The following is a 12,665-nucleotide window of genomic DNA, read 5'->3' as shown; positions in this document are numbered from 1 at the left end:
GGAAGGCAGGTGAAAACTTGGTGTTTGAGTGTTTGCTTGTTAGCTAAGCAAGATGGTAATGATTATGACTTTGTAGTCATGAGAACATTCCTATTTACAATGGTCTTCCCCCTGCATTAAATGGCCGGATGATGTTGAGAAGATATGAACTCCTTTTCTTTTCTTTTCTTATTTTTTTTGAGACAGAGTTTCGCTCTTGTTACCCAGGCTGGAGTGCAATGGCACCATCTCGGCTCACCGCAACCTCCGCCTCCTGGGTTCAGGCAATTCTCCTGCCTCAGCCTCCTGAGTAGCTGGGATTACAGGCACGCGCCACCATGCCCAGCTAATTTTTTTATTTTTAGTAGAGACGGGGTTTCACCATGTTGACCAGGATGGTCTCGATCTCTTGACCTCGTGATCCACCCTCCTCGGCCTCCCAAAGTGCTGGGATTACAGGCTTGAGCCACCGTGCCTGGCCCAAACTCCTTTTCTTGAATATTCACACATCTAAGCCACTTGCTGAGTTATTATGGTTCCAAGATCAAAGATCTTGGTTCTATGGTTCCAAGATCAATACCACTCCCACCATTCTCTGAAACTCCAAATGCTTACCTGTTGTCCAAGCTTCATGGTTAGCTATTTTGTCTCACACTGGGATGGATGTTGACTCAGGAGGAAAGGAAGGAAGGGAACTCATGTTTTTGAGCAATTATGTGTCAGGCACCTTTTAGGGCATTTGACATATTTTCCCTTTCTGTCCCCCAAAAGGCTTCTCTGTCATTTGCTGATCAATTACTTGTGTTTCTGCTACAGCCAACTTCCTCGGTCCTAACTACCTCATTTGATAGCCGGATTCTTTCAGTTTCCTCCAAACTGACTTCCCTAATTTTGCTCTTAACAGTCTACATTCAAGTCTCCACATAGCTGTGAGTGACCCTTCAGATATGTAAGTCTGGTTGTGTTTTTCCTGTTAGCCTATAAGAGGCATTTGCACACTTGGAATGTGAGCCCCATCCTCAAGATATTTCACTTCTCTCTGTTAGGTATATTGTCATATGTGCTGATTTTGCTGGATCGTTTACTGCCTCTTGGGGAAAATTGGCATAACACCAATACAAATCTGTAATGTCTACATTATGAATGATGTCATCTTAAATGAGGGTGCCCTTTTACATTTCAAAATTGGCATAATTGTGTGTAGTGGCCTGACTCTTCTCAGAACCCTCCTTTGCATTTTGATTTCAAATGGAGCAAAAAACAAGGTCCTTAAAGAGGCCCAGAAGGCCCCTGTGTCAGCCACTGGTTACCTCTTAGATCTTATTACTCCCTCTTTCTACACTTCAGGGACTTTACACTTGCTGTTTTCCCTCTGCCTGGAATTCTCTTTTCCAGATATTTCCATGATTATCTCTTTCAGGGTGTCCTCCAGAGGATCACTTCTTACCTATTCTCTATTCCCTTTCTTGACTTCATTTTTCTGTTATCATTATCTGGTATTGTATTTATTTTTTGGATTTTTTTTTTGTTTACTAAGATGCAAGCTCAGTGAAACAGGGATTGTACTTTCTGCTTTCTTCGTGCCCAGAATAGAGCTTTGCATATGGTGGGTGCTCAGGAGAAGGGAGGTAAGTGAATGCATGACTGAATGAGTGAGGTAAGTGAATGAGTGACTGAATTGATCAGCCAGTCCTCAGAACAACTTCGAGAGGTAAGCTATTGTCTTTTGTTTTTGTTTCTTGATGATGAGGAGACTGAGCTTCAATCAATGCATGTAGAGTACATCTGATTAACTCCAAAGCCCTTGTTCCTTCCACTCTAACCCATAGCATCCCATATCCTGGGGAAGGACACTTGGTCTACAAAGTTTCCCACTGTATGAAATGATCAGTAACAGGTGTTGACTAGCCAGGTGTACTCTAAGTTAAAAAAAATCACAGGACCAAGGGTCCTTCATTCAGCTTCAATATCTATCTGCCTTTGCAGTGGGGAGTATATAGCTTACTCATTTGGAATTCAGCACAGAATATTCTTTGCATCCCATGGCCACTCCTCCATATTTATTACCTTAGCTATTTTAGAAGAAATCTTGATCTGGACCTGCTCATCATCACTTTCCAGTCCTTCCTGCAAACCCTGCAGTCTTTCCACTTCCTGGCGAATGCCTAAAATCAGCAAAGGGAGAAATAAATAAGACTTCAAAGACCTCACAGGGGTTGAAGAGGCTGGCTATATTTTGACGTGACACTAAATTATCGACTGTCTGATGAAAAGGTGAACATAAGCACTAACACATACTGAGTCATTTCTACATCCTGGGCACTATACAAACACTCTGCATACAACGATCTCATTTATTACTCATGAGCATTATCTGAGGTAGACTCTCCTGTTCTCTTCTTGGTTTTGCAGATGAGAAAGCTGGGGCAGAGAGATGTGAAGGCATTGCCCAAGGCAAGCAGTGAGTAAAAACAGGAGAGTATGAATTTGAACCCTGGTCTGTCTGGCACAAATGCCCAGGCTCCAGCTATTCTGCTATACTGCCACCTCTTTTGGATTTCCATTCTTCAGTGAGCTCCCTCATTGGGGAAACTGAGAGGCAACAATTATAATGAGAAGTTTCCATCAGCACCTGTAAGTGATTGTTGATATCAATCTATAAATGCAGACCTAAACAATTAAGATTTTCTATTTATTATTCGAATGTATAGTAATCATGGAAACTAATGCACAAACCATTCTGTGGAAGGCAGCCTAGCCCAGTGGGATACATGTGGGCTTTGAAGTCAGATGCACCTGAGTGCAAAGCCCAGCTACTCTACTTTCAGTGGTCCAAGTAATGGAAAACTTATTTTCAGATCCCCTCTCTCAAAACTAACTGAGAAACGTCTGTGAGAATTGATGGACATTTAATTTAGTGTCACACTTGTTACTTGTGTCTAGTAGGTGTTTTAGTAATATATGTTCTTTCTCTCTACCATGCTTGTTTGGTCCATCAGGGAAATGTCAATGTAAATTATGAAGCATGGGAGTTCTATTAACAAAGAGTGTTTGAGGACCTGAATTTTTCATATTTTAGGAAAATGAAGTGGGCTAAAGGAAAAATAGGTAGAATAATAATAGAATCCAAATTCCTTTCTTCCCATGAGTTCCCTACTGGCATATTTCTATCATTATTGAAATGGGTTTTTTATTTTTATTTTTTGAGACAGTCTCCCAGGCTGGAGTGCATGGGCATGATCTTGGGTTGCTACAACCACCACCTTACGGGTTCAAGTGATTCTCCTGCCTCAGGCTCCTGAGTAGCTGGGATTACAGATGTCCACCACTACTCCCTGATAATTTTTTGTATTTTTAGTAGAGATGGGGTTTCACCATGTTGGCCAGCTGGTCTTGAACTCCTGACCTCCCAAAATGCTGGGATTACAGCTTTGGTCTCCCAAAATGCTGGGATTACAGGTGTGACTCACCATGCCCGGCCTGGAATGGTTCTTTAGTTCTCACTTCCTTAATTCTATTTTTTTCCTGACTTGGCAAAAACATATATCTTTAATCAATATCTTCCCATATCCCAAAGGGCTTTCATACCTACTTTGACTCTGCTGAAGAGTTTTTTTTCTTTTGACTACCTCTCCCCCGACAGCCAAATCCTACCTTTTGGCTTTAACACACTTATAAAACATGAATATTGGAACTGTAATATCTCTGTGTCACTAGCATCAGAACAGTGCCTGACACATGGAAAGGCACTCGATAAATATGTTGAGTACCTGAAAAATGATGTGTGGAACACAGGTAGGCATGAGGTGGCATTAAGTCTAGACTGTTTCTGGCTGTTTCTTCTCCACAGAACTGCTCACACACAGTGCAGGGCTGCCTTGGTGAAATAGAGGCTGAATTAACCTGGATAGGGAGCCCTAATTGTTGGTTTCAGTCTGAGACTGAGGTTTAAAAATTCCCTAATATTTTGTGGTATTGACAGTTATTCACATGACAGTTCCTCCTGCTCTGAAAATTTCCACAAAGTTCTGTCTCTTACAGAGCTTGGAAAGGCACTTAGTACTACAATAAGAGCGCAATTTTCCCCTGAAGAAAACCATGTGATAGAGGAGGCATGGCTAATAGGCCCAATTGCCTCATGATTTAAATCGGAGACTCTCAAAACATTTTTCCTACTTTAATGGATCTTTATAATGCTTCGGCCTATTATCTCTATTTTAAAAATCAGGAAAACAGAACCACCGAGGAAAGAAATGCTTGTTTCAGATCTAGGAGAGAGACAGACTGTGATACAATTAAGGTATTAAAACAGAAATGGCTGAACTGGAGAGGGAAGGAGAAACAGAGAGAAGAGACAAAGGAAGGGGAGAGGAGAGAAGACAAGGAGAAAAATGAGGAAAGAAGAGGGGGAGGAAGGAGACAGACAGAGGTGCATAAGGAGAAAAGCTGAGAATAAAAAAAGATGGGTATCTTTTCTTCATTTGTGGGTTCCCCACCTTTCCCTCACCTTTGATATAGAACAGACCAATAGCCGAGCTAGCAGCCGCCTGACGGATGGTGGGCAGGGTGTCACAGAAGTGAGGAGCCAGGAGTCCAAGTAGTGAACCCATTTTAAAGTTCTCTGGTGCCTGCAGGATAAAGGAGGCGCCCCACTGTGATGGGGTAGATTGGTCATATCCCAGGATATTCCCAACACTGGACTCAAGTCTCTTATTTTCTCTCTGCAGGTCCTTAAAATGAAATTTGGTCTTGCACTTTCCCGTAAAATATGCCTATTTTTAAAGGGCAGTGGAAAAGTAAGCATGCATGTAAAGACAACCCAACAGCTCAATTGTGAGTGCGAGCTGCACCCTGAAGTTAGCTCTCTCTGCAATGGTGCTCGGAATAGCACTTCACTCTGAGATGCAAGATCCATATGCAGGAGTGTTGGATTCCAGAGGTCTCAGAGATCCCTGTTGTTCACAAGCAATGAAGTCTATTTATCCTAGGGCATTACTTACCTCAGCATCACTTGTCAGCACTTTTGCAATGATCTGGAAGGCTCTTTCTCTTTCCCACTCTTTTGGTGAAACAACCCACATTCGGAGAAGCTGTTGGTCAAAGAATAGGTTTTCTTTCCTTAATATCCTTTATATTCATCTAGTCTCACATTCTCTCTTTCTGTCTCTGCCTCTTCTGTAACAGGATGCTCACCTCCCCACAAACACTTTTTAAGTAGACTGGCTGTATGTGGGGTGTGGGTGGGTCCAGTTGGCTGTCTTCATGTGAGGAAAATGCAGTTGAGTTTGGAATGGACATTGAAGAACAGATTAGGGAGAATGAGAATCCGTTTGAGTGGAGGCCCTACTCACATTAAACATTTCTTGACAGCCCTCTTCATCTGTATTATCCCACATCATGGTCTTCAGAAGTTTTCCTAGGGCATCCATGGATCGTTCGTAGAGGAACTGAAATAAAATACATATGTGTGAGTCTCAACCTGGGGTCAGAGAGTAAGGTCCCGTTGCAGATTCCATTCTTAGGCCTCACTAGCACATACTTGAATGTGCTCCTTGTCCTTGTCTGTCTGGCCTTCACTTTTCAGATTTTCCAGAGATGGAAGGGGCAGCAGCCTCCGAATATTCTCTTCAAGAATATTAAGGTGGTCATGTAGTGAGAGCTGAGGTTTCAGTTTACTGAAATGAGAACCACGTGGAGGAAAGGATATTATGATGACCAACAGAACATACCCAGCAGAGTTCCCAATAACTGCCAATCACATCTGTCCATGTGACAAACGTGACACATTTTCTGACATGTTGGGATGTTGAGAGAGATGGCAACAGGAGTAGGGAGAGATGGAAACATAGAATCGGACTGCACTGGTGAGCACAGTCAATATCCCGCTACTCTTTTGATGAGAGTGATGAACAAATCACTCACTTTATTATATGATCTGTGACAGCATTACCTACTTGGTTTCTCCATCTTGTAAGTGTGTCCATGTGAGAGAGAGAGAGAGAAAATGACATATATATATATATATATATATATATATATATATATATATATCTTTTCAACTAGATTCTAAGTCTACAGCAGTGACTTTGATCAATTTCATGTCTCTCTTCATTTTCTAAATAGTGCCACTCATACTATAGGTTCTTATGAATGCACAAGCGAATAAAAGATACTGGAGTCCTTCCTTTCTGCCTTTCTTTCTTTCTTTCAAACATTTACTATAGACCTCACGAGGATATGAAAAAACCTACACATGACTTGGAAAAATGCATGTGTTCAGTAAGTATGAAAAACCCCATTTATTTTTAAAATAAATGTAAGTTAAGACAATAAGATATCATTAGTGAGCTACCAAATTAGCAAAGAAATAAAAAATGAGGACACTATCAGGGAAATAAAGTTCTCTTAGGAAGTAATAAAATTCATAACCAGCTGGGAAAGCTCTATGTACTCTTCTCGTCTTTATTGTCTGGCTCAGTGCTTTAAAAGAACTCAATGTATTGAGGTATAATTTATGTACAGTAAACTGTATCCATTAAAAAAGTTTTGAGAGATGTTCACACTCATGAAAACACTGCCATAACCAATATAGAATGTTTCTATCATACTCTATTTTTTTCTATGCCCCTTTGCAGGTTATCTTTTCCTCTCACTTGACAACCACTGATTTGCTTGCTGTCATTAGTTTTCAAGTTCTACAGCCGTGCTGTCTCCAGCCACATGTGCTAGTGAACATGAGTTGTGGCTGATCCAGATTAGCAATGTAAGTGTAACATATGGGATATTGAAGATTTAATATGAAGAATAATGTAAATTATCCAATTTTAAGATACTGATTACATGTTGAAATAATATACAGAATATATTAGATTAAATAAAATATATTATTAAAATTAAATTAATCTGTTTATTTTCACTCTTTTAAAAGTAGTTACCAGACAGTTTTAAGTGACATATCTGACTCGCATTGTATTTCTACCTGACAACATGGTTCTAGAGTCTGGTTAATTCTTAATTCATCTTCAAGATAGATTTATTTGAACTTTCTACAAACCTCCCTCATTTTTGTTAACATGGCAACTTGTGCTCTCTCTGATTTTGCCTCTTACCACATTTGGAGAAATTATGTGGGTGCTTTTTACATCTGTTTCCCCCAGTAGGCTGAAACTCTATCAGGGGAGAGTCATATCTTGTTCATTATTGCTCTTTTACAACATAGTTCGATGACATAGATGCCACTTAATAATATTTATTGAATAAAACTATCAACTATTATACTTAAAAGTTCAGGAAATAATTTTTTGCACAAAGGCTTTCATCAGTATTGTTTATAGTTTTTTAAATAGGCAACAATTATATATATCAATAGGAGGCTGGTTAAGTAAGATGAGACATATTTATATAAGATATTAGGCAGCCATTAAAGATATATTTGTTACCTCAACATAATACATGCCATATGTGAAAAGTTTATAGCTAACATCATACTCGATGGTAAAAGTCTGAAAGCATCCCCTATAAGATCAAGAATATGACAAGGATACCATTTTTACAGCTTCTATTTAACATAGTACTGGAAATTCTAACCAGAGCAATTAGGTAAGGAAAAATTTAAAAGGCATCTAAATGGGAAAGAAAGAAGTAAAACTATCTCTGTTTAGAGATGACACAATCTTATATGAAGGAAGCCCTAACGACGTGACCAAAACACTGTTAGAACTAATAAGTAAATTCAGCAAAGTTGCAAGATACAAAATCAACCTATAAAAATCTATTGCATTTCTATATACAATTGATTTGTTCAGAAATGAACAAACTGAAAGGAAATGAACAATCCATTTATAGCAGCATCAAAAAGAATAAACTACTTAGGAATAAACTTAACGAAGTGAAACATAGAAAATCACTAAACATTGTTGAATGAAAGAAGGCACAAATAATGGACTAGATCTTAATATTGTTAACATTAGATCTACAGATTTAATGTAATTCCTATCGAAATACCAAGGGTGCTTTTGTAGAAATAGAAAAATTCATCCTAAAATTCATATGAAATCTCTAGAGACTCCAAATAGCCAAAAAATTTTGAAAAAGAACAAAGTGGCTGGGCGCAGTGGCTCACGCCTGTAATTCTAGCACTTTGGGAGGCCAATGCGAGCAGATCATGAGGTCAGGAGATCAGGACCATCCTGGCCAACATGGTGAAATCCTGTCTCTACCAAAAGTACAAAAAAATTAGCTGGGCATGGTGGCACATGCCTGTAGTCCCAGCTACTCGGGAGGCTGAGGCAGGAGAATTGCTTGAACCCGGGAGGCGGAGATTGCAGTAAGCGGAGATCGTCGCGCCACTGCGCTACAGCCTGGACTACAGTGCAAGACTCCATCTCAAAAAAAGAAAAAGAACAAAGTTGTAGGTCTTACACACACTGATTTCAAAACTTATTACTAAAGCACAGTAATCGAAATAGTATGTTACGGGCATAAAAATAGACATAGGTCAGGTGTGGTGGTGCAAACCTGTAATCCCAGCATTTTGGGACACTGAGGTGGGTGGATAGCTTGAGCCCAGGAGTTTGAGACTAGCTAGACAACATGGCAAAATCATGTCTCTACAAAAATAGAAAAATGAGCTGGGTGTGGTGGTGCTTGCCTGTGATCACAGATACTTGGGAGACTAAAGCGGGAGCATCACTTGAGCCCAGAAAGTAAACTCTGCAGTAAGCTGAAATTGTACCACTGCACTCCAGCCTGGGTGACAGAGTGAAACCCTGGCTCAGAAAACAAAAACAAAAACAGAACAAAAGACATATAAACCAATGGAATAGAATAAAGAACTTGTAAGTAAATTATTAAATGAATTTTGACAAGGGTACCAAGACCTTTCCATGGGGAAAGGACGCTATTTTTTCTGTGTCTGGCTTATTTTACATAACAAAATGTCTTACAGATCCACTTATATTGTAACCAATGGCAGGATCTCCTTTTTAAATGCTGAGTACTATTCCATTGTGTGTGTAAATATCACAATGTCTTTATCCATTTATTCATTGTCAGACACCTAGGTTGTTTCCAGATCTGAGCTATTGTTAATAATGCTACAATAAACATGGAAATACAGATACCTTAAAACTTTTTTTTAAATTTCAAAAGCTATAGGGGAGCTGGGGAGGAATAGCCTGGGGAGAAATGCCAAATGTGGGTGAAGGGGTGGAAGGCAGCAAAACACACTGCCATGTGTGTACTTATGCAACTATCTTGCATGTTCTGTACATGTACCCCAAAACCTAAAATGCAATAAAAAAAAAGCTATAGGGGTACAAGTGGTTTTTGGTTACAAGGATGAGCTAAATCGTAGTGATGTTTGAGATTTTAGTGTACCTGTTACCCGAATAGTGTACATTGTACCCTAATAGGTAATTTTTCATCTCTCAGGGAGTGCAGATATCTTTATGAGGTGGTGATTTCATTTCCTTTGGGTGTACACACAGAAGAGAATTTGCTGGGTCATATAGTAATCCTACTTTTAATTTCTTTAGGACCCTCCATACTGTTTTCCATAATGGATGCACCAATTTACACTCCCACCAACAGTGTACAAGAGTTCTTCTTTCTCTACATTCTTGCTAACACTTGTTAGTGTTTCTTTTTAATAATAGCTATCTTAACAGGTATGAGGTAGTATCTCAGAGTGGTTTTGATTTGTATTTCTCTGATTGTGAGTGATATTGAGTATTTTTCATTTGTCTTCTAGCCATTTGCATGCCTTCTTTTGAGAAATGTCTACTCAGATCCTTTGTTCATTTTTTAATTACGTTATATATTTTCTTTCTATTGAGTTGCATGAGTTCTTCACAAATTTTGATATTAACTCAGATATATGGTTTACAAATACTTTTTTCCCGATCCAGAGGTTGCCTTTTCATTTTGTTTACGATTCCCTTTGTGCTACAGAAACTTTTTAGTTTGATGTAGTGCCATTTATTTATATGTACTTTTGTAGGCCAAGCTTTTGATGTGAGGACAATCTTTATGAGAAATGTTGGAAAAAATAAATATCCACATGCAAAAGAGTTAAGCTGGACCCTTACATGACATCATATGCTAAAATCAACTTACAATGGATGAAAGATTTAAATGTAAGAGTTAAAACTATTAAACTTTTAGAAGAAAACATAGAAAAAAGCTTCATGATCTTGAATTTGACAGTGATTTCTTGAAACACAGGGAGCAAAAGTAAAAATAGACAAATGGACTACTTAAAAATTATAAACTTCTTTGCACCTAGGGAATACAAAAGAGGGAGGGAGACAGGGGGTAAAGGTAAACAAACCTACTTATTGGTACTATGCTCACTACCTGGGTGACAGATTCATCTGTACTCCAAGTCTCAGCATCATGTAATATACAAACCTGCACATGTACTCCCAAATCTAAAATAGAAATTGAAAAAAAGAAAACAAAACAAAACTTTTGCACATCAAAAGATACAATTAGCAGAGTGAAAGGCAACATATTAAACGGGACAAAAATATTTACAAATCATATGTCTGATAAGAGATTAATGTCCAGAATAAATTTAAAAATGCTATAATTCAACAACAAAACACAAAACAACTTGATTTTAAAATGGGCAAACGACTTGAGTAGACATTTCTCCAAAAAAGATATACGAATAGCTAACAAGCATATGAAATGATATTCAACATCATTAATCATTCGGATAATGCAAATCAAAACTACTAGAAGATACCACCTCACCCATTTAGAATGGCTATAAAAAATGAAGTTTCAGGTTAGGAAATCAATATATACAAATCAGTAGCTCTGCTATACACCAACAATGACCAAGCTGAGAGTCAAATAAAGAATGCAATCCCTTTAACAACAGCTGTAAAAAAAAAATTAAATACCTAGAAATGTACTTAACCAAGGAAGTGAAATATAGCTACAAGGCAAACTACAAAACACTGCCAAAAGAAACCCTAGAATATACAAACAAATGGAAACAGATCCCATGCTCAAGGATGGGAAATACAATACTGTTAAAATGATCATATTGCCCAAAGCAATGGACAGATTCAATACAATTCCCATTAAAATACCATCATCATTTTTCATAGGACTTGGAAAAAAATCTTAAAATTCTTATGGAATAAAAAAGCCCACTGGATCACAAGGTCAGGAGTTAGAGACCAGTCTGGCCAACAGAGTGAAACCCCAATGCTACTAAAAAGACAAAAATTTAGCCAGGTGTGGTGGGTATGCACCCAGCTACTTAGGAGGCTGAGGCAGGAGAATTGCTGTAACCTGAGGCAGAGATTGCAGTGAGCTGAGACCATGCCATTACACTCCAGCCTGAGTGACAGAGTGAGATTTCATCTCAAAAAAAAAAAGAGCCCACACAGCCAAAGCAATACTAAGAAAAATGATCAAATCTGGAGTTATCACATTACCTGACTTCAAATTATACGAAACTATAGTTACCAAAACAGCATGGCACTGTTACAGAAATAGGCACTTAGAATGATGGAACAGAATAGAGAACCCAAAAATAAAGCCAAATACATTTAGCAAACAATATGAATGTACTTAATAAAACTGATCTGTATACTTAGAAATGACTGATTATAAATTTCATATTTTATGTATTTTGCCACAATTAAAAATTAACAAAAACAAAAATAAGAAAAGTAGGATTTTTGTGAAGAATTGGTAATAATGTGGAAATACATAAGGTGAAAAAGAAAAAGCAGGATGAAAAAGCAAATGCAGAATAGAATCTCAACTCTGCTATAAAAATGGAAGACTAGAAATAAAGACTTGAAGGAACACATTTTAGCACATTTTCACACTGCTATAAAGAAATACTTGAGACTATGCAATTTATAAAGGAAAGAGGTTTAATTGACTAACAGTTCCACATGGCTCAGGAGACCTCAGGAAACTTACAATTGTGGCAGAAGGCAAAGGAAAAGCAGGCGCTTTTTCACAGTGCAGCAAAAGAGAGTGAGCATGTGAAGAAGAAACTGTCAAACACTTATAAAACCATCATCTCTCATGAGAACTCACTCACTACCATGAGAGGAGCATGGGAAAACCATCCCCATGATCCAATCACCTCTTTCCCTTGACACGTGGGGATTCTAGGTCCTTCCCTCAACACATGGGGATTACAATTTGAGATGAGATTTGGGTGTGACACAAAGTCAAACCACATCAAGGAAATAGACCAAAGTATTGGCAGCAGGGGCACTATGGGTAGTTTTTGTTATTTTTAAAATTGTTTTTGTGGTTTCCAAATTTTTAAGGAGTTCTATTTTCCTTTTTGTTTCTTCCATCTTTCATTTTAGGTTCACAGGGTACATGTGTGGGTTTGTTATATGGATAAATTGCATGTCATGAGGATTTGGTGTACAGATTATCTCATTACTAATAAGCACTGTACCAGATAGTTTTAAAATCCTCACCCTCCTCCCAACCTCCACCCTCAAGTAGGCCCCAGTGTCTATTATTTCCATGTGTACTCAATATTTAGCTCCCACTTATAAAATTAGTGGTATTTGGTTTTCCTGCATTAATTTGCTTAGGTTTATGGCTTCCAGCTCCTTTTGAGTCACTGAAAAAGACACGATTTTATTCTTTTTTATGGCAGCACAGTATTCTATGGTATAATGCATCACATTTTC

General features: G+C 38.3%; 1 protein-coding gene across 7 annotated transcripts in view; it reads right to left on the bottom strand.

The window, feature by feature from the left end:
- Positions 1–12,665, bottom strand: part of MROH2B (maestro heat like repeat family member 2B) — a 67,540-nt gene that overhangs the window by 16,335 nt on the left and 38,540 nt on the right. For 4 of the 7 annotated variants that reach the window (XM_035291624.3, XM_035291626.3, XM_035291628.2 and 1 more), the window contains 5 exons: positions 5,519–5,654; positions 5,331–5,426; positions 4,980–5,069; positions 4,487–4,607; positions 2,047–2,144 (listed from right to left, as the gene is read on the bottom strand). In XM_035291624.3, coding sequence (XP_035147515.1) covers positions 2,047–2,144; positions 4,487–4,607; positions 4,980–5,069; positions 5,331–5,426; positions 5,519–5,654 — 541 coding nt within the window. Of the gene's footprint in view, positions 1–2,046; positions 2,145–4,486; positions 4,632–4,979; positions 5,070–5,330; positions 5,427–5,518; positions 5,655–12,665 lie in introns of all 7 variants that reach the window. The other 3 variants (XM_035291623.3, XM_035291625.3, XM_035291627.3) reach the window with 1 other exon arrangement.

The sequence above is a fragment of the Callithrix jacchus genome, chromosome 2, assembly GCF_049354715.1.
Source record: "Callithrix jacchus isolate 240 chromosome 2, calJac240_pri, whole genome shotgun sequence".
NCBI classification, from domain to species: Eukaryota; Metazoa; Chordata; class Mammalia; order Primates; family Cebidae; genus Callithrix; species Callithrix jacchus.
This window is presented reverse-complemented; position numbering and strand designations above follow the sequence as displayed.